Source organism: Boleophthalmus pectinirostris, unplaced genomic scaffold (assembly GCF_026225935.1).
Source record: "Boleophthalmus pectinirostris isolate CB_2022bp ecotype Guang Dong unplaced genomic scaffold, ASM2622593v1 HiC_scaffold_6, whole genome shotgun sequence".
Classification (NCBI taxonomy): domain Eukaryota; kingdom Metazoa; phylum Chordata; class Actinopteri; order Gobiiformes; family Gobiidae; genus Boleophthalmus; species Boleophthalmus pectinirostris.
Window position 1 is genome coordinate 21968850 of NW_026571447.1, and position 27477 is coordinate 21996326.

The following is a 27477-nucleotide window of genomic DNA, read 5'->3' on the forward strand; positions in this document are numbered from 1 at the left end:
TGAATCTTGCTCTCGACATTGGTATGTATGAATGAGTGAGTGGTTTCTTGTTGTAAAGCGCTTTGAGTGCCTTGAAGGTGGAAAAGCGCTGTATAAAAATGTGAAAACTGAATATTGTTCTTTGCCAAATTAATGAACAATTTCTTCTAACAGAGAAATGCTGCCTGTACTAGGATAATGCTAGCTGCCTTTCACCGCTCCTGTATAGAAGCTATCAATTACTTATTGAGAGAATGATGTTTTAATGCTGTCTTTCATCTTTTCTGTTTCAGGTTTCAGACTGAGCTGAGCTATGATTTTTTGGAGGTGCATGATGGCCCAAACCTCCTCTCTCCTTTGATCGGCTCCTTCAATGGAACACAAGTCCCTCAGTTCCTGTTCAGCAGCAGCAACTATCTGTACCTGCTGTTCACCACCGACAACAGCCGTTCCAACAGTGGCTTCAAGATCTTCTATGAAGGTGGGACCTTCACATGTACCTGTGCAATGTACATGAATGTAACCTGGTAAAAAGTTGCCATTTGAGTGCCAGAAGGCTGTTGAAAAGTGCTTTATTAACATGTGTATATTTACTGTAAAGACTTTTGAAAGTGCAGTGTTATTCCAACAGTGATAATGGCAATGCTGTTTTCCCGTGTAGTGTTGTGTTCTCTTATCATTACTATTGACACTATTGTTTAGAAGTATGAAGTTACACACACACACACACACAAGCTGATGTATATTCACAGTTTGTCTGTACCATTACCACTCAGAAATGATTCATAACATACTTTATTATTGTTGCATTATTGACTGGAAGCAAACCACAAGTGTCTTTGTTTTATTAGGTCTTCACTCTCAAGCGCATTTTTCTTTTGTTTATAGGCTATTGAATAGCAATAACTGTAGGCTTGTGTTAGCTGCTGTTTTAAGATGTATATTTTTCTTTAAATGCTTTGGGTTTTCTCTGTTGGGATGAGATGGCTTTAAAGAACATTATAAACAAACTAAACTATAAAACCATTTGTAGTAGTTCCCAAAACTCACATAAGCACAGTACAGCATTTTTGTTTAAGTAATAGGTTTTCTTTTGTTCAGTTGTCACTTTAGATACTTATTCCTGCATGGATCCTGGCATTCCGGTGAACGGCGCCCGACTAAGCAATGACTTGTCCATTGGAGCTACAGTGTCCTTCCAGTGTGATCCAGGTTATAGACTGAGCCACGAGGAACCGCTGGTGTGTGAGAAGAACCACTTCTGGAGCCACCCACTTCCAACATGTGATGGTCAGTACTCAGGCCTTATTACAGATGCACAGTTAATTTAAGTCACTGAAAATTGGTAATGACAGTTCAATGATCTATTCGTCTCTAGATGTTTTGGTGGCTTTACAGGCTTGATCAGAGAAAGGCGTGAGAGACAGAGAAAGAATTAATATAAAAAGTTAAACTATAAAATATTCTCGCGTCCTATTTTCTTTCGCACTAAAAAGCAATGTGTTGACCTCGATGGACCTCGCTATGTCAGAGTACAGGCATTAAAATATTTTATCTATGCTATGTATCACTCAATTGAAAGAATATAAAAATAATATACTCCCCTGTTTTAGCACGACTGAAGCTGAAATAGTTCTGATGTATTGCCCTGTGATTGTCCTAAATAAAAAAAAATTCTTGGAATATACTCATGGTTAGGTGTTTGCCAGTCTAGTGCCAAATGCATTGGCGGTATGCCTATGGAGCCTCTTAAGAAGATGCCTTGCCAAGTGTGCTCATTCACTTTTAATGACTTTATGTAATTTGGGCTCATTAATAAAATATTTGATATAATTCTGTTGGTGGGTAGATCGAGGCCTTGATGTGTTGTGTCGGTTGAAGGGCTCTTGGGTGGAAGGAGAGAGCAGAGGAGAGGGGCTGGTGTGTACAGCTGTGGAGCCCTCAGGCAACTTAGTTATCATCCAAAACATCATCTGACATTTATTATTTTCAAAATATGTGCACATGCAAGGGTTGTACTTCAAATATTTGCATAAATGTGGTGTTTTTAAAATGACATTGGGTTAATTGACTGGAGTAGCACTTAAAACTTGAAGGATTATAAAAGAAGTTGTGTAAGATAATTATTTTATCTTGATTATATATTATTTTTTAGATTTAGATGTGATAGTTAAATACTTTATTGACCCTGAAGAAAATACAGGCAATCTAATTATGGAAAATGGGGACAAAGTAGCATTTCTTCTAAAAGGACAAAATAATAATTCATATCTCTATTTTCCTTTTACCCTTTGGGGTTTTATCATTGTCAGCTTCTTTACAAATATTTAACATTTCCATATTTTTTCACACTCAATGCCGTTTTGTACCAATTGTCTTTGTTTGTATGAGCTTGGGACTGACACAAGGATTACCCTGCGTGTTTACACATGTACACGACTTAAAATAATCTTTTTGCCCATGCATTTATATTTAAAAGCAGAGGATGAGAAGGTAGATCACAGGTAGATGGTAAATACATAATTGATTGCCTATTGGCTGCATTAAAGAAATAGAAAAACGTGGTGTTGGCAGAATTACAGGTGCTCATAAAATTGGCAGCGCCGGATACAAGTCTGGATGCATTATTCATTCAAATTGCTTTAGTGTCTTAAGTTGAAAGATTTATTGGTTCATTTGAAATATGTCTTCCTCCAGTTATCATTCATTATGCTCTTCTTTATGCAGCATCATGTGGGGGCGATATCAGAGGACCTCGGGGCATCATTCTGTCACCAGGTTTTCCAGAATTGTATCCCAACTCCCTGAACTGCACATGGACTGTAGAAGTCAGCCATGGAAAAGGTAATAATTTAAAAAAAAAAAGCTCATATGTTTAATTATGATCAGCTGTGTTCATATTCATGCTGTTTTTATATTAATATGATGGAAGTACTGAATTTGAGCATCAAAATCATGTAAAAAATATGACACCCTGTACTTTCTTCATTTACTAATATATATTGGATATTTGATCCAAAAGTAAGTTGCATGTGTGCAACCAATATAGAGCCATCTATTGAAAATATCCTTGTGTTTGGTTGATATTTAATCACTGAGAAATTTTAAAAAGTAATGTGTCAGAATTGATTCTCTGCAGTTAATGAGTTGCAATAGAAATTCAATTTAAACTTTTTGTTATTTATTTTATTTTATTTTTTTCTCCTCTTCAAGGTGTCCAGTTCACTTTCCATTCATTCCACCTGGAGGACCACCACGACTACCTTCTAATTACAGAAAATGGCAGCTTTGCTCAGCCACTGGCCCGACTCACTGGCTCCGAAAGACCTGCCACAGTTAATGCTGGCCTGTATGGGAACTTCAAGGCCCAGCTACGCTTCATCTCGGACTTTTCAATCTCTCTGCAGGGATTCAACATCTCCTTTTCAGGTAGAAAATTCACCGTGTGGTATTTAAAAAAAGAATTTGAAAGACTTTCTTTGCATAATATATGTATAGGGTTATTCACTGTTAAGAAGCCACTTGAAGTGTTGGTGGTTTGAATTGGTAAGGCGGGTTGCTCAGTTCTAGACATAGAGATTGACAGTTTGTTCGATGATAAGATCAAAAGTGCTAAGCCCTTCTAAAGCAGGCATGAAGTAATGTGAAGAGTGATTTGTCGGCCTCAATGGGAGCTGGCTTAAGGTGGACCATGCCTCGGGCGGTGCCGATCAGGAGAGGATAATTAAGAGACAAGCAGGTCATGCAGGCAGTGGATGTCTCACTGTGATTGGAATGATCTTCAAAGGCGCGCGGTGTGGGTCAGTTGGCGGAGATAGAGACGGAGACATGTGGGATATATGGATATAATGAACAGCATGCAGAGACCAAGAGGTAGAGAAGCAAGGGTAAGGAGGGAGATTGAGAGACAGATGGAGGTGCTGAGTGAATAGGGCTGATGGAGAGGGCGGAGAAACCAGCAATCTGGGAGAGAGAGAGAGAGAGAGAGAGAGAGAGAGAGGGGATTACATGAGAGAAAGAGAGAGCGCTTGACGGGTGGGAGAGAAAGAGACAAGATGGGAGAGGGAGGGTCGCTGATGAGCATTCTGGCTAAATGTTTGCCTGCTGTTATCTGAAGTCAAGCATAACTCAGACCACATGAATATTCATTAAACGTAATTTGAGGGTGTGTGTACGTGTTCTCCTATTATGTTTAATTAGCTTTTATAGATTCCTAACGTGCATTCACATTTGAACCTCACATGACCTTTGGAAATGTGCCAGTTGTGCTGAGCTGACAGTTACATTGGCCTCCTGGCGTGTGTTTTGATGGGTTCAGCTTGGGGAGAAAAAAAGCCTTCACTCCATGTTTAGAGACACTGCCTAAAAAGGCTTTTGCTCAATGATTTAAAAATCTCTGCAGTCACATTCCATTATAACACTGTTGAGGAAAAACATTAATTGTGGCTCATCCTTGGGTTTAAAAGCTTCCTTTTTCATTCACACATTTGTTCAGAAATCTTGGCAGAATAACCAGAATTTTTGAAAGCTTACTTAACTTCTACTTATGGAAAGTAATCATAATTTTTTTTTGCCATTTTTTTCCAGAGTATGATCTTGAACCTTGTAAAGATCCTGGGACGCCTCGTTTTGGTTGGCACACAGGCTCCAAGTTTGGAATAGGGGACTCGCTGGCGTTTTATTGCAATACTGGTTATCGCCTTCAAGGGGCAAGGAGCATTGTGTGCTTGGGGGGTGGGCGCCGCATGTGGAGCGCCCCTCTGCCAAGGTGTGTGGGTACGTGATCAGTTTCTTCTCTTTCCCTCCTAATAACATCTTTATTTACTAGCACACATTAAGTGATTCGTTTTATTTTTTCCATTTTCATACAGCGGAGTGTGGATCAACAGTGTCTAACAATGAGGGAGTCCTTTTGTCTCCTAACTATCCAATGAACTACGAGAACAACCACGAGTGCGTCTACAGCATCCAGGTCCAAACAGGCAAAGGCATCAACATTACAGCCAGCTCCTTCCATCTGGCTCCTGGGGACGGCCTAAAGGTCTCTGCTATTTACTGGATGGCTAATGCTTTCAGAGAGCTCTATAAGCTCTATAAATCAAAAAATAAGTATATCCCTAGACCATGTTGCGAATGTTAGTGTAAATAGATTATATAAATATGTTTCAGGAAAAGGAAAATTCAAGTTTAAGTAGGGGTGGGTGATAAAGCAAAAAATAGATGAACATAAACTAGCTGCTGTCTTTAAGAGGTATCTATTTACTTAGCTGGCCAATAGGAATTGTGGGTGGAGAAAAGTATCACAAAAAAGTATAACATCAGTGATCAGATCTTAATTTTTTCATCATATCTCCCAGCCCTAGCTTCAAATAATACATGTAAACCTGGCAGATTTTACAGACATCAGTAAACATATATGTGTAAATGATGTTTACAACAATAAATTTTTTTTGAAGAATTATAGTATAGTATATATTTCTTTTATTGTGCTTTCTTGTGTTGCCATACTAAATGAGCTGCATCTTTTTGCATTGATTTATGTATAATTAGACATTTCCATAACATAAACAGTCCATAGATTCAAACCCTCCAGCTGTTTCTCTGTTGGTTCAACATTTTACTTAACATTAAATGCTAGTCTGAATGCAACCTCTTTGATATAAGCAAGCTCAGGCTAAACCACACGAGAGATTATCTGTGCTTTTTACCGTTCACTTTCTTTAGCAGTTCTTAGCTTGGTACTTATTTGCTGTGAGACTTGTGTCCGTGGATAGAGAGATTATAACTTGTAAAGATTATAAAACTGCATAAAGTTGATATTAAAACTTATGAGGTACTGAACTTGCTTTAAAAAATAACATCTTAAATTTTGCAGAATTACTTTGCTGTATTTTCTGCTGGTACACGCTGAATCTGTTTGGTATACTAACGCTATTTTGTCTTTATTTCAAACTAGCTGTACGATGGCAAAGATGGATCTGCCCCTCTCCTCGGGACATACACAGGGACATTGATGCAGGGCCTATCTCTTGCCAGCACCTCCAACAATCTTTGGCTAGAATTCAACTCGGACCAAGAGGAGACTGCCGTGGGGTTCCGGCTCATATACTATAGTAAGTCACATGTGATTTCCTCTAAGGGAAGACATCCCCACAGCTTTTCCAAATGAGTGGGTCTGGCTGCACTTTGTCAACCAGCCTCTTCAAAGAAATGAATTTAGAAGAACATTTTAATTGACCCTCACCCCTCCGTGCTGTGTCTTTCACTGTCATTGTATCTATTAAGCACAGCATGGGATTTCCTCTCCACTCCAACAGGAAATTATCTTTGTCTCTTGCGTACACTCAGTCTCTCAATGTGAAAACCCTTGACGATTTTTTCTTTTGCTCTGTACACCTGCAATTAGAGCTCACGTCTGCCCAAGTGTTCCTTGTTAAAGCAGGTGAATAATAGTTTGAATTGTTTGGAATCATTTTATGTTACGGTTGGCTGTGTGTGCGTGTGGTTATATGGAAAGTTGGGGATGCATCTCAGAAAAGGTCCATAATAGATGGCTTTTGTTTCTCCGCCTAATTGGCTTGCTGACTGTGTATTGTTTTTAACTACTTATAATTTATTACTTTGACCACAAATTGTCATGGTAACTTTGTGCTTTGCGGTCCAATTTGAAACATTATATTTTTCTCCGTGTTGTTTTGCAGTGTGCATGGTATTGTCTACCAGTGAATTTCTAAAAAGTACTTAATTTGTAGGAGAGTGGACACAAGCAAAAAAAAGTTTGGCCAAAAGAGAGAACAGAAAATGTGGAAAAAGCACACCACAAACTATGACAAAATAAAAAAAAAAAAGTCCACTGTTGAATACCAGCTAAATTTTGTTTTCTTTTTATATCAAATATACATATACATTTATGTTAAAATTTGCTTTTAAAGTTAAGATTTTTAGCCACAATTCCTGGTGTGCACAGAAGGTGAAAATATGAAGAAATAACATTGGACAGCACTCTAGGCTGAAGTCCTGTGTGAACATAAAATGGCTTCATGTTTTCAGGGCTCTTGGACCAAAAGTGCTGGGGTAATTTTCTAAATGTGAGCAGTAACTGCAGGAGATTTATACTGGGCATGACACTTGTAATACTACCATAACATCTGGCATGGGCACGGCCGGCGCGGTGAGGAGAGCCCATAAATCTACGCTCTGCTTTTATGTGTGGACACTGTTGCTGCATGCATAGTAGAGCACTTCTACAGAGCACTGCTATAAAGGCCATGGTCAGATCCAAGCGCTCTGCGCAGACGAGTTATTGTAACATTTCACTCTTTTATTTCTTTTCTATTATCCCAAAGTGGTGCAAACAGCAAGCCTATTTTTCAGTTCTGGTAAATGTCCACATTCAGTTGACCATTTAATTATGTCTCTTGAAACGGTATATATTTTACAGTTATTCAACTAAACCTACTTGGTCTTACCCTTGTTCTGTCAAATAAAGTCTGAACTTACTACCACTCTGCAGAATATGAGCTTCCTTTTAGTCATTATATTGCCAAGTCTCTAAACTTTCTTCTCTTTGTCTGTGTTTGTGCAGGTTTTGAGCTGTCTCACTGTGATGACCCTGGTGTGCCACAGTTTGGCTTCAAAGTCAGTGATCAGGGCCACTTTGCTGGCAGTGCCATCACATTCGGCTGTGACCAGGGCTACACTCTGCATGGCAGTGGAATACTCAAGTGCATGACAGGGGAGAGGAGGGCATGGGACAACAGCCTGCCATCATGCATAGGTAATCATCAGAGTTTGTTTTTAAATGTGGCATATATTAACAATTAATGTCTGGTATTTTGATGTTCAGTCAGCTCTTTGGATTTTCTTTAGCTTGACTAACTCCTCTGTAATGTTGTTCAGTTCAGTCTGTACCTTTATTAGTCCACCAATATTTATAGGAAGGCAATATTGCCATGGAAGGAGATGAGTGCTTTCAATCATTTGAAATCTCCAGAGTGTCCTCTTTAGTCTGTAAATTATTAAGTGAATATATTTTCTGGCCAGTCAATTAAAATTAATTTATTACAACATTACAAACCCATTAAAATGGAAGCACATTTGTGTGTGTGTGTGATGTCTTTAACCAGGAAGTATGTCCTTGCTCAGCCCCATTACCTGTTGCAGAAAATGATTAATTTTTGTTGAAGCACAAGGTGCTGTTCATTTGTTCTCATTGTACACCTGTTACAGAAGCTATTAGAGTTTACTTTAATTGTGTTTGTTTGCAGCTGAGTGTGGGGGGAGCTTCAAGGGTGAGTCTACAGGAAGGATCCTCTCTCCTGGGTATCCATTTCCCTATGACAACAACCTCAGGTGCACCTGGACTATAGAGGTCACATCTGGCAACATTGTCAGGTAATGTTACCTTAACAGACAATGAGACTGCTTTTCTTTTGAAAGTTGCAGGTAACTGCTAACTGTTACTTCCATTGCATTGCTATTTGCTTCCCTTTTCTATCAACTGAAAAAAATCATCTTCATTTATAGTTTTGGCCAATCTGAATCGCCAGTCTGAAAAGTCTGACATATAGTTAATTGAACATGTTATAGACAGCATTTCTCAATGGTTTCAAGATAACTTAGATTGAATATAAAATCTTTTCAGTGGCTGAAGCCACCTTCATTATGCATATTTTGTGAATTCTAGTGATAATGTCATATTTTACCACAAATAACATTACAAATGGTTGGGTGAGGGACTTTTGGAGGAGAGACAGTGTGACACTGTCCTGGGGAGCTGTTTCTGGGATGCAGGGCATTTTGGAGAGCTGCTGAATTTGGTTGATGATTCATCACACAATTTGAAAAAAAAAGTATGGCTTATGTATTTCAAAAGTACCTCAAAAGGGTGGGGTAAAGTATACAGTACCGTAATCAAACCACATGTGTTTTCCCTTTTCCTTGTAGTCTGCAGTTTCTTGCCTTTGACACTGAGGCGTCCCATGACATTCTGAAGGTGTGGGATGGCCCACCTGAAAATGAGATGCTTCTGAAGGAGGTGAGCGGCTCACTGCTGCCAGAGGGCATTCACTCCACTCTCAATGTGGTCACCATCCAGTTTGAGACGGACTTCTACATCACCAAGTCTGGCTTTGCCATAGACTTCTCCAGTGAGTATATCCTCTTTAGTTCATGCATTATTTAGGAGCTTTATTTGCTGAGCTGTTGCTTTGTTTAAGACAGATAAATGAACCTCCATATGCTTTAGGTCAACATGGGTTTGCAGCTTGTCTGCTGGGGCTATAGGCTCCTAGTACATTTTTTAGTTTCATGTAATCCTTATAGTTCTGTTGTTTGTGATGCACCAATTAAACTCTCATTTGCAGTAAATTAATTAAACCTGTACTGTGTATTAACATGTAACGGTGTTTGTATTTATTGTATATTGTAAAAATGTGATATCAGGGAGGAAGGAGTGGTACTAGTGATTTGGCATCAAAAATAAACAATTCCAACTTAAGATATCTGTCAAAGCTTAGAAATATTTCAGATACTGTAATTCTGCCTTTGTTCATTTGAATTCCAGGTACATTTCCCTTTTCCACCCTATTGTAATTTATGTACCAGACAGAATATATGTGTTTTCATTTTAGGAAATTGCACGTCGTAAAGCCTGTATATCTCTGCCGTTTGTCTCCCAGGCTCTCTCGCCACAGCCTGCAGAGATCCTGGTATTCCCATGAATGGCACCCGAAACGGAGAGGGGCGGGAGCCTGGCGACTCTGTGACCTTCTCCTGTGATCCAGGATATGAATTGCAGGGAGAGAGCAGAATCACCTGCATTCAAGTGGAAAATAGATACTACTGGCAGCCCAGCCCTCCCAGCTGCATTGGTAAGTGACAGAGAAAGAAGCATGTAGATGTGATATGGGGCTATAGATTGAATTCATAGATACAGAAAGGCGGTTGTTTCAGATCAACAAAAAGAGACGGAGGCCAGAAGCACTGGAGTGAAATGATAATCTTAAATTGCTTAAACAGTTGTTTACATATTTGAACAAAATGTTCATGATTTATAACTTTTTGTTGTATCTATCTATGTGTGAGAAAATCAAGTGAGTCAAACATTGACTGATCCAGTCTGTAATTTTAAAGTGCTTGTCTTGGCTGATGGAAGGTGACAAAAGGTTATAGAATTCAACTCAATTATTTTTAATGACTGGGAAATGTGCAGTGGCCTTTAAAAAGAACATGTCAAAAATGTTTTAGAGAAGCTTTTTCAACTTTTGCTTCTTTTTTCATGTTTTTAAAGCTCCTTGTGGTGGGAATGTGACGGGATCGTCCGGATTCATTCTCTCTCCAAACTATCCACATCCCTATCCTCACAGCAAGGACTGTGACTGGCTGATTGCTGTCCATTCAGACTATGTCATCTCCTTGGCTTTCATAAGGTAATCGAGAGTCCCAGTGCTTCACATAAATACATTTATGTTATTTTACTTGTGATAAACAAGCATTTCTTTTGAAGAAACAAGCTAATCTTTATGTGTGAAACCTTTATGTCTAGCAATATATTGTGGTAAATAAAAAAAAAACACAGCTCATATAAAATGACCAGTAGTTCAGTTAATATGAGCTGTGTTTTTTTTTTTTTTTTTTTTTTTTACATGTATTACGTGCACAAGAATAATTTGCTAGATACAACTAAATCCTTGGGGAGTTCATACACAGTTTTTTTCTCAGTGAATCCTCTGAGACTCCTGTTTTGTGGCTGGAACAGCTGTTTTCTGTGGTGGAACCAGCCTCAGCACTGGTCATGTGTGTAAGGCAGTGGGCCTGGGCTTTAGACCAGGTGTGCTGGGAGATAGGGAAACAGCAAATCACATGCAAGTCTGACGAAATATTACATGGTAAAATACATGCCAAAATATTTATGATTTATAGGATTATGAAACACAAAAATGTGTTTATTACACTTTCTGCATGTATAAACATTTATTCATACAAGTATGAAAATGGGACTATTTAATTCTATTTAATATCAAATTAACTACAACTCAAAATAGGTTGAAAATATATACAAATAGTTTGTTCTGTTGGTGTCTGAATTTAGAAAGTTTCTTTGTGAAGTTGTCCTTCCAAACACATCTCATCTTCTCGTCAGCACAAATCAGCTCCTGCTCACGGGAACACCAAATGAAGGCATGATGTTACGATTCAAAATTGAAGGTCCCTCCATCCAACTCAAACGCAATTATTTTCCAGCTATTTACATTTTTGTCATAAACCTAACTCATTATTTAGGAAACAAATGCTGCCCTGCTCTCTCATTGCTCCATGTGATTTGATATACAGCGCAACATTATGAAGCGATCTTTTCACACTGCATCGCCTGCGTCGTCTGGGAAGATTTTGTGCCACCACAATGTCACAACAATTTAATCTTCACTCACCTCTTGGGAGAAATATCTTTTTTATCAGAAGATGCAAAACAAATTGCCTGGCAAGATACACTTCTAGCACAATGGCGTCACCCACATTTAGAATGCCCATATGAGCTGTACAATTCTTGAGAAAATAATTATTGTTTTATCTTGTTTTTTGTTTCAGTTTCAGTATTGAGCCCAACTACGACTTCTTATATATCTACGATGGCCCAGACAGCACAACTCACCTGATTGGCAGCTTTCAAGATAGCAAACTTCCCGAGAAGATAGAGAGTACTTCTAACTTCATGTACTTGGCCTTTCGTAGTGATGGGTCTGTGAGCTACACTGGCTTTCACTTAGAATACAAAGGTACTGACAACTTCTGCTTTCACTGACTTTACTTTGGGGTTTAGACTTTTGCACAAAACACCACAACATTAACTATTTAGGTTTCAAATTTCACTTTTTTTCAATTCAAATATACTCAAGTCTAAATTAACATGATATGCGCACTAAAACAACCCTGAGTGCCATAAATGTGTGTCAGCCTTTTGGTTAATAACTTTGCAAAGGGTATGTCCTTGTTAGGCTCATGAAATAGGCTCCTAGAGCCACTGGCCCCTAATGGGAATTGAATGACATGGAAAACCCTACACAGTGTTTCGTAATTCATGCTGCTCTCTTTGTTATCTTGATTAAAGAAGACTTTAATCCTATTATAGCTCTGTAGTAGACATTTCTTTAATCACAATGTTATGCAATCCATACGCATAGCTCCATATAGCATTCAGACTAATTAGGAAAGCCCTCTAATCTTGGACTGTCGCCACACTTCCGATCCCTTTGTCCTTTTTTGATTGACAGCCAAGCTGCGGGAGGCCTGTTTTGATCCAGGGAATGTGATGAACGGCACCCGAATGGGCACTGACTACAAGCTGGGATCCATGGTGACATTTCACTGTGAGGCGGGCTACCAGCTGCAGGGCTACTCCACTCTGACATGTGTGATGGGCAACAGCAAGAGACCTGAGTGGGACAGAGCAAAGCCCAGCTGTCAAGGTGAGAGACGACTTCGGCGATAACGCGGCTGCATGCACTCTGCTCCAGCTGTTTGGGTCAATATTTGATAGAATGTGATACCAGGACACTGCTGTGTATAACTGCCTCTGCTTGGTTTTCTTTCTCAACCTGAATGCAAGAGTGGAGAAACATGTAATTTTGTGCTGTGGAACAAACACTGCTACATTCTCTGTGTCACTGTAGGACAATAATTTAGTTTCCTGGAATTGACAGAAATAGATGCCGAGCATTTGCTGAGGTTAAGAGGGTCTGACACTTCTCTGAGGGTTGTGGTATGATTCTCTGTCCCTCTGTCCCTGGGCTATTCACTTGACTAGTCCAGGAAAACTATAGTAGGTGGCAACAGGAAGGACCAGGCGAGGTATCATTTTATGTACTAGTATGTAGTAACTGTGTAGTCTACACCCCTACAAACATGCTATGAAAAGCAACAGTTCAGTTTTCTGTCTCTCAAAAGTTAGTTTAAAATCTGTCTTTTTATCAGAACCCTACTATTTAAACATTAATTGCGCATATATATATATATATATATTTTTTTCTAAATTAGCCCTACTCTACCATGTTGTGATGCGATCTGAAACCTACCAATTTCCACTTAGAAATTGTAACTGTCATACATATCCAAATAACATCTCATTACAAGAGTAAACAATAAGAAATGACTTATAAACAGAAAAACAGAACTTTGTACATTATTTTGACATCCTCCATGAACCTCATCTGCCTACACTGCATTAGGATTCAGGCCTGATTTCAGAGAGATAAGGTAACAGGGGCACCTCCTCCCTCACACCAGGGGAGCTGTTCATTACTTTTACAGTTGGCACCTGAGTAAGTCACGCAAACAGCTCTGGGGTTCAGTGTTTTACTAACTGGACCATCAGCAACTCCTCATTTAGTACCTTCACTTAGAGACCCAAAATGTGCTGATGAGTTCACTGTATAAAGTCTGCACCTAATCGTTTCAGCTGTCACTACATATGGCCAACTTCTGCTCATTTATATTACCTTTAATTTAAATAGTGGTCAGAGTAGATTAGTCATCCTCAGAGCAAAAAGTTGTTGAAAATATCTGCATTATGGTACCATGTATCTTACATTTAGAGGGCTTTTATGATAAACGGTTTTAAACGGTTATTAGGGAATTCCTGTTCTAAAATGGGAAGATGCCACAATACCTGAAAGGAGGCAAGAGACCATTTTATATCTCATAGAAATTGGAATGAAGTTGTCACATTGAATTTTCAATTTGCCTAATGTTGAAACCAATAGAGATTGTAAGATGCTAAATACTAAACTCATTCTGACGCTATGGTGTGATAAATGTATTGACCAGTAGTGACCCAACAACAGTTTATTTTATTATTTTGTCATATTGTTTTTGCTAATGAAGCTGTATGGATGCTTGATAATCTGACCAGTAACATAATTCTTGAAGTTCAATCCCAAACTCTATTCATTACACAATATTCACATAAGAATTATCTGAAAGTTACAAATCACAAACTGTTGAACCCGATCATTTCATATATTAGTGACTACACCCTGCAACTCCCCCCATCTACAGTATTATCTATTATTGGCCTGTTATAGATTGTTGTGTTGTTTCCCCCTCTCTTCATGGACAAACCAGTTAATGGTTAGATTGGGAATATGTCAGGCAACATTTTGACAGTCATTGTGATAGAAGCTGGAAAATGGTTAGTTTAAGTACTTGAGTAAGATTGACAAAATTGTGTTATGATAAGTGGGTCAGCATTAGCGAGCTGTTCCCAGTCTGCAGTGTTCAGTATTGAAAGTGGGTAATGGAAATAACAGTGCAACAAGTGTCACAAATCACTGTTTCAAATGTATTGTACATATTTGGGCAGTGAGACCTGATGCATACACATATTTTTAGAATAACTAGGGATGGTCGCTAACGATATTATGATTTTAAATCCATAGTAAAGCCCCGAAATGTTATCTTAACATTAACACATTAACATTTCATTTGAAAAAATAATCTATATGTAACAGACATATTTTTCATTTATTATTTATTATTCATTAGTCTGTTCAAAAATACAAATCTGATACATTTTGGACAAACTCAGGATGACACATGGGCGCTCAGAGACTGGGGCAGTTTAGAATCAAATATGTTGGAAAATCCTTTGATATATTACATATTGGAATGATATATCACTCATCCATCCCTAATAAAACCATTAATTGGCAGCGTTTTCACACTGGAGCAAATTTGTAAGCGTTTCACGTCAGTAAGGGCACTTTTTTCATATTCAAATTTATTTAAATGTGCCTGTTTTTCATAAACTGACTCAATTGTCAAACACCCACATTGGTTCTGCTTCATGCTTCCCATATGTTTGCCCTCTTCTGCGCTCAGGCTAACACTGATAAACTGCTGAGTCATCTTTGTGCCTTAACGCCTAAGTGCATGTTGTTCCCCGTTGTCTCGCATGTCTTAGCGTAACAACAGTGACATGTGCATTGTGAGGGCCATGGGGAGTTGAGAGCAGCTGCTGGCAGATCCTTTTTTCTTTATATATTTCTTCTTCGACAAATGAGTACGTGTTTGTTTACAGTGGAGGCTCCCCCACCTGATGGCTTGGTCCACAGTGTCTGAGGCTACTGCATTAGTGAGGCCTCTTGACAAATTAGGTACATCATTATCAGCTTAAGATAGGACACTGAGCCACAACGCAGGTGCAGGACAAAGCTCTGTTTATATTAATGAACCCACTCACCGAGTGACTGTCAGCCCATGCTGTGACCATGGCGCATGTAGACTCTAAAAGATGGAAAATAATATGTGTGTGGTTTTGATTAGAGATGGTGCTGTATCCATTTAGCTTAACATGTTTTACACGCTAACAATGTCATCTCTGCTGGCTTCCTTCAACGGCTCATATCGATCATGATATTCAATTTCATTAAAAATAAATGGTGTGGATCTAGGCAAGGTTGACTTTATCAAATTAGGTAATGACCATTTTGGTTGTGTGCCCCCTCCCTTTTCGAAAGCTGTGTTTATATATTACCCACAGTTCATTTGTGTCACATTGACTTTCCAGTTCCTAATAGAGTTCTATTGTTTAACATTGCTGTATATAGTATATTCCTGTGAGTATCTAACATGTTAAAAAGCCTGGAGTGTACAGTGTAAAGGTCACTTTATCTGATGTGCGAAGAACTGCTTACACCTGCATTAGTGCCACTTTTAATGGCTTTGCTGATTGTATTTCTGCCCTATTTCCCCAGGTATCCTTTAACCTGGTCAGCTCCTGTTTGTTAACTATATGCTATGTTTCTCTCCCTACAGCCCCGTGTGGAGGACATTTCACTGGGTCAGAAGGAACGGTGCTGTCCCCAAATTACCCCCACAATTACACCAGGGGGCAGTCCTGTGTCTATGACATTTTTGTCCCGGGAGATTTCGGTAAGCCCAATCAAGCATTATTTCAAATTGGTTTTTAGACTGTAATTACTTGTCCACTGTTCTGTTGCAGCGAACAGCAGAGTAGTGGTGGAAATAAAATGGATCATAAATTGGGACAGCTTTGCGATATACATGTTTGGTGTTTTTACTGTTAATGATGTAGATAAAAGATGGAGCCGAGGTTTTTAGGTGAGGGAGCACTGCCAAACAAAGACTGGAGACATACATTATTCATCTGGTGTTGGGTCCTAATTTGTGTTTCATACATCGCTGTTTTCTTTGAATGGGCTTGTTTGATGGTTAGAGAAAGTCAGAGCGAAGTTAAACGCAAGGCTGTCACTCGATTTATTGTAAATTTTTAAGCTTTTAAGATTGCAGGAAATGCCATGTGCTTATAGTTGCATATGAATTTGTAAAGTTTAAATTAATGCTCTAATCTAAATACATATTGTAAGTTTTTAGTAAAAAAAAAATTAATAACATTAGACTTAATTTGACAAACTTTATTGATCCACACGGGAAATAACTTAAGAATAATTAATTAAGTTTAATTATCTGTTCCTTCTAATTTCTTCCTCATCAGAAATTACAGGCACGTAATCTTATTTGCCGTGGCAGTTCATATGCATTAACATACCCCAGCATTTTGTACAAAATGTTTAAAAGATGTTTTCTTTTTGATATTTCACGCTGTAATATCAGTTAAACTAAAGGTTAATTGAATTTTTAAAGAAGGAGTAGTTTAATATATTTCTTGGGCTAAAACCGATTTTGTAATTGAAAGCTTCTGCACAGACGGTAAATTACAATGCTACTTTTTAAATAGCACTTAATTATTTTGCTAATTAACTCTTTATTTAGAATGATACCTTCTTCAAACCTGTGTAGGAGTAGCGTACAGTACTGTTTATCTTGCATGTCTGAAAAGTCATTCTTATTTAGGTTTTTAGGTGAAAAACGTTGAAAAGGACATTGTGTTAAATGTTAGTTGTTATCATTGTTTTTACAGTACATTTGGACCTTAATCAGAATTGATAATGGTTTGCTTACCTTGTGGCAAAGAAGGAAAGGTAAACAGAAATTGGTTGCAGTTACATGAAAAATATTGTGCACCATAGATAATAGAGAGGAAGGTCAGGCTGCAGAGTTCTAGGAGAAATATATGAAGCAAACAAATGCATGATCCTTCAGTTTATCCTATACATAATTCAGCAACAATCTGTGCAAGACCTTGAAGCGCCTCTGCCTGGTTTTCCAAGTTTGTATTTCAAAAAATGTTGGATTGAAAAAAGCAAGAGTTAGCTTTTTGTAAACTCGTGCGTAGATTAAACTGCAGTGTTATGATCTAGGTGGCACCTTACATCCTCGGTTGCCATGTCCCACTGTTAGAAAAATCCAGAGAGACCACAGGTTTTTAATAAATATTGCATAGAGAGATAGCGGCGCCCCTCTCGCTTCAACTGCCTGTGAAGCTTAATGGAGTGTGGAGGTAAGCGAGCTGCATTCCCACCTGGCTCTGTGTGGATGGACTCAGGAGAGAGGAGGCAGCGCTGATGAACAACACAAGTGCAGGGGCATGGCTGAGGGAAATGTTAAGAGGAGGGCTAACAAAGGCACCGGGATTCATAGCTCATACTGTATCTAGCATTTGCAATAATAATACTGCTGCTGAGATGGGAAAAATCTGTACTTACCCAAAAGTCTACAGAACAGCAATTATTATAGCTACAATTATTAAAGACATGGAATTAAAAATCTGCTATTATCACACTTATAACTGATTATACCTACAGCCTATGGGGGCTTATACCACAAAAAACTGCTAATGTATTATTATTAGGGGTGTCAAATTATCGCGTTAATTGCGATTAATTAATTACAGTCATATTTAGCGCGTTATGTTTTTTAATCGCGTTAATCTCATTTTTAATCTCTAACTTTAGTGTTTCTGTATGTGAGTTTCTTTATTATAAAACCTGTTTTTATGTGTTGTTGTCCCAACAACACACATAAAAAAAAACACATTTATACATTTTTTTTCACAATGGACGAGGTCGAAGAGCCAGTAGAACAGAGTCAGCAGTGCACAGGTAAAAACGCATTCGTGTCTTGGAAATTATTCTCCCGACGTGAAATCTAAAAGAAAATAACAAATATAAAATCGCCTACAACTTAAATGTCACTGGTGAAAACAACCTGCATAGACTCATGATGTCTGCACTACTGTCCTATAGTGACCTGCCACATGAGGGGACACGCACACAAACACACACAAACACAAACAAACACACACAAACACACACACACACCTTCATCATCGTCATTAACCTGAGAACGCGCGGACCACGTTTCCTTCCGTAGTTACTGTGCGGACACCGACGTGCTCCCGTGCGCCTCGTGTGGATCGTGTTTTCTCGCGTACGCTGCGTAAACCGCGCTTCCTCCTGTGCACCTCTAAACCAGAACTAACACCAAGACTAAAACCAGGACTAATCCAGTCCAGGACTAAACCAGGACTAAACCAGAACTAAAACCAAAACTAAAACCAGGTCTAAACCAGGTCTAAACCAGAACTAACACCAGGACTAAAACAGGATTAATCCATTCCAGGACTAAACTAGGACTAAACTAGTACTAAAGCAGGTCTAAACCAGGACTAAAACAAGGACTAAAACCAGTGATCTCATATCTAAAGCATTTCTCTATCAATAATATTTTTAATATGGTTAAGGAAAGACTGGACTTTTTATTGTCTTTAAGTAGACAAAAGTTATTATGTTCAGATTTCCTCGTCTTTGCTACTTTACAGCAAACAGTTTCTTATTCATGGAGACTTGGGCTCAACAGACAATTTGGAGAGATTTGTTAAACAATAAATGACTTTATAAAGTCACTTTTTTTTTGTTCTATATCAGTCTTTTGATCTGCCACAATAATGTAATAATGAATTTAAATGAAAATACCTCAAATTGAAGGCTTTTCTCAGCAATTTTTAGGTGAGATTAAAATGAGATTAATTAGATTAATTAATTACAGATCATAATTAATTAATCTCTCAATTTTTTTTATCACATGACAGCACTAGTTATTATTGTAACTTTTTCAAATGGAACTTTTGTTACTATCTTTATTGTTAATTATATTGCTATTGAGAGTACTCCCACTTGCTGTGGAATGTCACTCCAAAGTAAGTATACAGTAAATAGAAGAAAACTACAAGTACATCATAATGAACTTATGTAAACGTAAAGATATCACAATTTCACCACAAGGACCGTCTAGTTAACAGAATACTTTGTTACAAACATGTTGTCATGTGGTAGAAAGTCTTTGTTAAACATCTTTAAAGCTATCAAACACAATAAGTAATTTGGCAAAACTTTTAAAACCTATAAAAAATAAGTGCTCTTGCAAAGAGCAGGTTGGGATCAGTATCCCGCCTGTAGGTATACTATAGTGAGAGGAGAATCACATTTCAGTGCCTCGTATGCAGGTAATTGAAAATTCTTATTGCTTCAAGTAGAGTCTGTGTGTCTTCTGTGTACCATTAGCCATAAGATACGCATTGTATCACTGGCAAAAAGGATACAGAGGTTATTATAATGTCAGATGGCCAGATATGTAGATGATTTCTGCTACAATTTAGTTCAGTATTAACACTAACTGACCACAGTAAATTCAGTGAAGCTCTTAAAATGTCTTGAATGCCAATAGTACATTTTAAACACATCAGATTTATTTTACTTATAATACAATAACTAAAAGTAAATTTTTCCACAGTCTTTCCTGAACATTTATACCAATTAAGTTTTACACTCTCTGAACAAGTAACGATTAACTTGGCATATGTTTGTTGGTGTTTTTAATGCAGCACTTTGAATTTATTCAGGCTTGGGACTGACAAGAGTACACTGGGTTGTGAGCTTGTAAATGGTCCTATGTGGATCAACATCTGATTGATAAAGCTATAGTTTGAAAAGGCTTGATCTGCTACTGCTGTATCAATGGCATTGACAAATTACTGTACAATACTATGGAGAAATTAACTTTGCCCATTGTGGTGCAGCCTGTTTTGTTCCAGCTCTTGTGTGAAAATGAAAGAAAGGTGTTTAATACCAGTCCCTTCTGGCAGAAATATATTGGGTTCATCAGTGTGTGGTGTTTTCTTCAGGACTTCATTCTGCCACTCCATTTTTCATCTTGTTTATTTTGCATACACATAATGAACTTCCATAGCATCGTGATGGTTTGAAGTCTAATGCAATATATTCTGCCTCAAGCTCCAGCTAGAAACATGTATATTGTATTCCAGCAGACCTAAAGTTTTTACTGTAAAACTTTTTTCTTGCCATATTGTCATTTCCAGTAGACATTTTTATAACATATATTTTCATGCGCTGTAATTGCTTTGTCATACCCTTTGTATTGTACTGTATATATGAGGTGCTCTTTAGCCCAAGGTCTTGTTAGTGATCATATATAGTCTTCTACTTACTTATACTCAGTTGAGTGAGATTCGTTATGGAACAACACATGCTTTAGTTTGAATTAGTCAAGTTAGTACTTTGCCTACAGCGTTTGTTTGCACTGTGTTCCCTAATGCTTATTCCTTCTCTCATTCTTCCAATTAGTTTTTCCAACATGTTTCTCTGTTGCTGCTGGGAGATTGCAAACCTCCATTACAAACTTGGATCAGCTGTGGGGACCTAGCTTCCAGGCTAATGAGTGAAGGGCGGGTTGAATTAGCCTCTACGGGTTAGCTAAATTGCATTCAAGCTATTTATTTCCTAGTTATACAGCATCTGTGATATCTGACATTTTCTATAGCCTAGTCACATATGGTAGTCTATATAAAATGTGTGAAATTTGTGTGCCTCTGAATAGAACACATATTACCCTGCATTAATTATGGAAAAATTAACAGCATCCATGCAGATACAAGTCTGGCAAGTTGTTAAACCTGATGTCCCTCTTGTGGCAATGGCTATTAAGTGTGTAGTCCTTTTAAATGTAGTCCTTTGAAAATAATTTATTCTGCTTCTATTTTAGTGTCAATGTGAAAATGTTTTTTTCATGATGTGTGCTGCAGTTTCACTTTGGCCCAGGTTATCCTTGAAAAAGAGATTTCAATCTCAATGGGGTTTTCACCTGGTTAAATAAATTGTAATAAATAGTCTCTATGGGAAATAAAGTGCCTTGCACAGGAGCACAAGAATATCTATATCAGATTAACCTAATCAGACTATCTATTGTATAGGGTGACATTAAAACTATAGGTTAAATAAGAGACACATGACATTTTCCTTTGGCACAAGAAAGTGTTTGACAGATGAAACAAGCTACAGTATGGGACAGGAGGCGGGACAGAAGCCCTGACAGACTGCAGAAATACATCTATGGGATTGCATAAGGTACAGCGCATGAGTAATCAAATGAAAGTAGGCTTCCACCAGTGATAATCAGTGATAAAGGGGTGAGGTACAAGAGAACGATGCGAATGGTCAAAGCAATCATCTGGAGAAAATGGCAATGTCCAGTTTTCCTGGCTTGACTTTTTTTTATGTAGTCATGTAAGTTAAAAAAAATGTTGGTAAGGGATGTGCCATACACACCAAATATATCAAGTATAAGGCAAACATATGCAAGACAAAACTAAAAAGAGTTCATTTATTAGTTAAACACGCAACTTTTGTGCTGGAGCATCAGCCATCTACTTGTCTCCATACAAATTAATTAAGTTAATGCTTTGCATGGAATTTCGCAGGGCATGGCCTTAAACATATCTGGATGAATATGTTTTATGGAGACAAGCAGGTGACGTTGCCAACTCAAGTTACAGGTCAGATCTGTGTAGAGGTGACCTCACTCAAGAAAGCCTGTTTTTGAAGTTATTTCTGAGCCATAAAACCACTTGTAATTAAATATATACAAGATAGATCAGTTTAATTCCATTAACGCTCCAAGGAGGTCAGTAATATCTAGGAAGTAGAGGGGAAACTGTCAACTTTAACTCTGTATGTGCTTTTATTCCAAATAGTAAAAAAAGTAAAACCAATGTTTGAATGACAAACATAAATGTAAGTTTACAAAAGCAACACAGAGAAAAGGTTTTTGTAATGTAGTTTCTCAACTGTTAGCAACTAGATGAAAGCTAGGACAATATACATCTTATATAATTAGGCCTGTCACAGTAATTACATTATTGACTTATTGCTCAAACGCTGAAACAATATATTTTGGGGCTCAGTATTTATTGTTATGGGTACTTTTTCTTTGCAATAGTGTTTTTTTATGTAGTAATATAAGATTTGAGCTGTAGAGTAGAATAAACAAATTATATGTCTAATTATCTGTTCATTCTTCCATTCACTGGTTGCAGCTCAGGCTTTTTACTGATACTGTTTATGTAAAAAATGGTTTACTGGTATTATCTTGTTTCAGTATTATCCTTATCACAATATTCCTCTATAGCAATGTATCGTGCTTCCAAATTTGTTATCGTGACAGGCCTATAAAGTACTAATTATGCTCCATTCGTTTTCTGGCCTGTATTGTGACCAGTCCAGTAATAACCATGATGGACTATAGCTCAAATCTTAATGGACTAAACACAGTGCGTGCCAAGGTACAGCCACACTGTTTGCCATACAGATGTGATGGTATTGCCCGTTGATTATGGTCATTAAAAATATATGGCAGCGCCCCTGTCATTCAGTGCGCCTGCCTGAGTAAATGAAGCTTCTGTTTGCCGTCAGAGCTCTGAAGGCCTGACCGCACCAGAGCAAAGATGACAGGCTCCTCGTCTATTATTCATCAGCAGAAGGACAAACATATGCTGCCATTTTGCTTACCTTTTGTAAACCCCAGCGCTGTGCCTTATCGTGCCTACGTTCAGCCCTGAGGCACGTGTAGCTTTTGTAGTGGTTTGAGATCAGATACCAGTTATGTTATTGCTATTCTGAGCAATGCTGTTTCATGGTAGTTTATTCATAACACCATTCACAGTATAATATGATCTACGGATAGTATGTGTGCTTAGCTGATTTACGGCAAACTGTAAAAGTATTTGATGGTTATCAAACCATCACATGGATTTCATATGTCTATGGAAAATGAGCTCTGTATATAAGACAGTTTTCTTGATATAGCATGATGCATTTTAAGATGTCATAACAATGGATCTGAATACATGTGTGCATGTAAAACAACAGTGACAACACATGTGGAATCAGTAAATGCTGCTTTAAGCTATAAGAGATTTTCCCATTATTTAAAAAAAAAAAAGTAAATGTGAATGTAAATTTTTTAAAGATGTCACATAATAACATTTGATTTCTTTTTTGTCAGGAGTTGGCAAAGCTAACTAGTCATGCTGTGATTACACAATTTATTTGCCAGATGTCCTGCCATGGTGGGTGTGAAGGGTTTTATACTCTGGAATATAGGGCAATAATATGGATTGAAATGCATTAAAAATTTGCAATGAGTTTGGACCAATGCCGGGATAAGGGCAATAATGTAAAATGAACAAAAATCCTATTTTCACAGTTTGAAAATGGTAAAAATTCTCCACTCTGTAAGGGGAAACGACTGGACATTGAACAGACATGGGCACCTTTTTTGAACATCTTGACAGGGCTGGACTTGACTGACAGTTAATGTTTGTTTACCCGGTTGTTTTTGTGTAATTTTCTGTAGAGAAAGGGGTTGGTTGAGGGAGTCTTAATTTTTTGTCTAATTTGTTTTCATTTTATATAACTTTCAAAATTGAAAAAAAAAAAACTGATACACAGAACAAGGTACATTATTATGAACTGTTCATAATATGTCCCATGTTCTATTCCAGGACCTTAACCAAGCACCTGTGTGTCCTTATAATATGAAAAGTAGCAGAAAGAAAGGGTTGAATTTGATCAAAGCAACGCAAGTGCATATGGTGCCTTTTAAGGTGTTCCTTATTAAAGCCTGTGAACTGCGAAGTAGATGGCATAAAGTTTGATTGAAGTCCGAGGCATTGGTCAGATCAGACATTTCGTTGAGTTCATGGCCAGTGCTTCCACCAGTGGTCTCCTTGTGATGCACCATTTGTTTATTCATGGTACAGCAGCAGAATGGAATGCTGTGAAGCGACAGAGATAGAGCCTGTCCAGGGATTATGACATTTTTCTTCGGGGCATTATTGTGGTGATCCTATCTGCACATGCCCTTGTTGTGACAGGGAGAGGACTCTGGCCCCACAGTCTCATGATAAAGAACAAGGGTGAGAGCTTAAAGTGAACTTCAGAGTGACAAATTGAGAAACAAGTCAACCATATTGAATCCAGCTTTGCAACTGTTGTTAATTTAAACTTGAGTTATTCACATTACAGGAAATTACTTTCTCTAATTAGATACACATGTTTAGGTTTGCATATTTGTCATGGAACTGGGACTGTATTTTTCTTTCTTTTCTCCAAAAAAGTGTAGTATAGTTTTTGTCTGTTAGGCATTAGATGTAGGTTTTGTTGATATTTAAGTGAAGTACAAATTTACTGTATTTGCTCTAGTCTGGACAGCCCAATTACACATCATCTCAAGCTCGTGATTGTGTTTGAACTATTTATCAAACATTTTTGGTCACCGCACATTGTGGGTTTTCAAAACAATGCACAGTCAGATACTAATGAATACTAAATCTTGTATCAAAACCAAATACTCACCAGAAAAAAGGTCCAGTACATAACTGCTATTCTAGTACCTAGGAATAGGACAACATTGGACCTTTCAAAAAATGTTTGGGATGGTCTTTATTAGAACTTATATAAGACCCAATGGTAATATTAAGCTCTTCTATTATTTAGTGTTGAAAATTACATTCTATTGTCTAAAATAAGTGTATTTCATGATCATTGTGCTTTCAAAACTTGTATTGATTATCAAGTGTTTTTATCTCAAAATAGAGCCTGATATTTTAGCATTTGGATAATGCTACTGTTATATACTGTATTACAAATGCTGTGTATGATTTTTAAAAACACCTATTGTAGACATTTGCAGCTGCCCAGGTGTGCGTCATTGTCTTGCTTCCTCGTTTCCTTCTACAGTCGATATCACCAGCAGCAGGATAACAAGTCTTTTTATTCTTGTCACAAAACACTCCATTGTCCAAAGCAGGAACATGACAGTGATTTTAATTTCCTCTGCTTCTGTACACCAATCACAGCCCAATTGAGCACCTTTAGAGTGGGGTTTTCTCACTGTGAGCGGGGAGACAAATACCTGCAGGAAATGTGTGTACTGAGTTAGAAAGAGGTAAAGAATGGCTTCCTTCTCCTCTGTTCAACACTTAAAGAAATGTGGAAGACAACAATTTCTCCTATAAAAATACATTATTGTATCTTGAAAACAACTTTTTTTAAGGAGATGTAAAAATCTATTCATATCAAATGAACATGAATTATATTAAGTTATATTTCACAGTGTTAGTCCTGCAGGCATCATGAGCAGAGATACCTGCTCAGTACTTAAACCACTGTCTCTGAGTGTGTAAAGAGCATCTCTTTATATTTTGGAATAAATCAAGGTTAAGATGGTGGCATAATAATGTTGCCCATTGTTCATATGCAGTGCATTACATTACTGCCACGAGACCCAGAGGACAAAATATTCATCACAGTCCTGCATAAATTAGGCAACAAGTTTACCATGATTTATTGACTTAATATCTGGACGTGATTACAGCAAAGGAGCAGATTGGTGTCATGGTTGGCTGCCTTTGGATTAGAGGCACAATGAACGCCGCTGCACTGTAGAGCCCTGTGTTGGTATGCTAATACTCCAGCAGTGAGCAGTCCCTCGGGGTAAAACCATCTCTTATTCCACATCGGCTTGTGCCATAGGCGTCCTCACGTCTTCACAGATAAAGAGGCTCCGTTGTCTGTGACTACACCTTCTGCTCACTGGATTGCATTGTTTTCTCTTCTAGTCTGTGTATTTGCAGTTTCTAGTTTGTATGTCGAGTCTGGTGTCAAACAAAAGGTTACATGGTTATCTCATTATGGAAACATACAAACATTGCTTCCTTTCTGAGCGCTCCATCTCTTTTGTGGTGACACCTGGTTGGGCATTTGTACTCAGTCACAAGTGTAATCTCACGGGAAACAGTGCAACGCTGCCTCTAGTGGCTCCAGGAGTCATTTGGAGACCTTCCTTCTTAGTTGTTGTGGATATAATGGTCTCATTGTGCTAAACTGTGAGGCGACCTGCCAGAGACGATCCACACGGCTACAGAGGCAAGATGACAGATAGCTTCTACATAATTCATTGCCAGAAGGACCAACATATGCCGCTATATTTTACCTTTAGCGCTTGCGTCTGTTAGGGGTTTTCACATTCTTGGAGGGTTTCAGGTGGATTATGTTGTGGGGTTATGAATGCAGCACCATGACAAGCCAAATACTTTGATTTACGTAAACTTGTTTATGAATGTCCTACTTCTACTAAGCCAACATTACAGTTTGTTTGTAGTCTGAATTAGATGTTTTTGATGGATAATATAGTTTAAGAAGTGAAAAATGCCACCATATTCATCATGCTGGCCCTAAACTCTGGAACAACCCCTACAGTGGAGTGTTTTAAGTCTTGTCTTGAAGGTGCACTGTGTAGTTTTTTTAGATGGGGGTCTGTCACCTGATTGTTTCTATGGATATACCATTGCTTTGCCTGGAATGACATTAATTAATACTTTACCCATAATTATTACCTTAGATTGATTAAATTACAGGTGGTTTTACAGCTCAAAAATTCCTAGAAAAACAAGTATTCTGACTGTGAGCGTGGTTGCCCCTACACAGATTTGACCTAGTCTTGGCCTGATTTGGTCTCCACGATGATAGACAGGTTTAATGCCATACTGTAAACATTCCAGACAATAACATCTCCATGAAGACAAGCATTTGTTGCCCTCTCCACCAGAAAAGTTACACAAGGCAACTTCAAGACCTACTTTTATTCTCTGGCTTTTAAGGACCTGGCCACACTTCACGCACCAGCATTTACGTGCATAACCTGGCGAAACCACAGTCACGCGTCAATGCAAAGGCGATCAAACTTGGCTGGGCGTGTTTAGCCACTTGTAACAAGACTACAGTGAAACTAACCAGCTGAATAGGCTTGTAGTTACCGTCTGTACAGGCTGACCACAGTAAACACTAGGATTTCCTGGGCTCTTTAAAACGATATAGAACTGCCCCAGGAACACACTGTGCTGATGGTAAATATATAAATACAACAGATGCATGCTCTCAATAGGATGGCTCCTATTTTCTGAAATCTATGCATGCAGAACGTGCTGCTCCCTATGCTCGCCTATCGCATGCCGTGGAGCCACCCTCATTCACTTTTAATGCCTTCTAAAAGTTATGCATCCAAAAGTTACAGTTTTACGCATATGCATGCATAGGTCAAAATGTGCGCGTGGTGGAGCCAGGCACTAACTGCGTGAGTTGTGTGGTCCTCTAATTTTATGTTTTTTTACTTTTTATCGATTGGTATTTTTGCTCTTATTTGATTTGACTAATTTTATTGTCA

General features: G+C 38.1%; 1 protein-coding gene across 1 annotated transcript in view; it reads left to right on the forward strand.

Annotated features, from left to right (window-relative positions):
• Nucleotides 1-27477, forward strand: part of LOC110171456 (CUB and sushi domain-containing protein 3-like) — a 188561-nt gene that overhangs the window by 78661 nt on the left and 82423 nt on the right. The window contains exons 18-32 of the mRNA XM_020937169.2: nucleotides 273-460; nucleotides 1081-1269; nucleotides 2707-2823; nucleotides 3193-3408; nucleotides 4567-4755; nucleotides 4851-5020; nucleotides 5936-6092; nucleotides 7565-7756; nucleotides 8247-8373; nucleotides 8926-9128; nucleotides 9660-9851; nucleotides 10271-10409; nucleotides 11569-11756; nucleotides 12252-12446; nucleotides 15793-15909. Of these exons, the coding sequence (XP_020792828.1) occupies nucleotides 273-460; nucleotides 1081-1269; nucleotides 2707-2823; nucleotides 3193-3408; nucleotides 4567-4755; nucleotides 4851-5020; nucleotides 5936-6092; nucleotides 7565-7756; nucleotides 8247-8373; nucleotides 8926-9128; nucleotides 9660-9851; nucleotides 10271-10409; nucleotides 11569-11756; nucleotides 12252-12446; nucleotides 15793-15909 (2579 nt within the window). The remainder of the gene's footprint in view (nucleotides 1-272; nucleotides 461-1080; nucleotides 1270-2706; nucleotides 2824-3192; nucleotides 3409-4566; nucleotides 4756-4850; nucleotides 5021-5935; nucleotides 6093-7564; nucleotides 7757-8246; nucleotides 8374-8925; nucleotides 9129-9659; nucleotides 9852-10270; nucleotides 10410-11568; nucleotides 11757-12251; nucleotides 12447-15792; nucleotides 15910-27477) is intronic.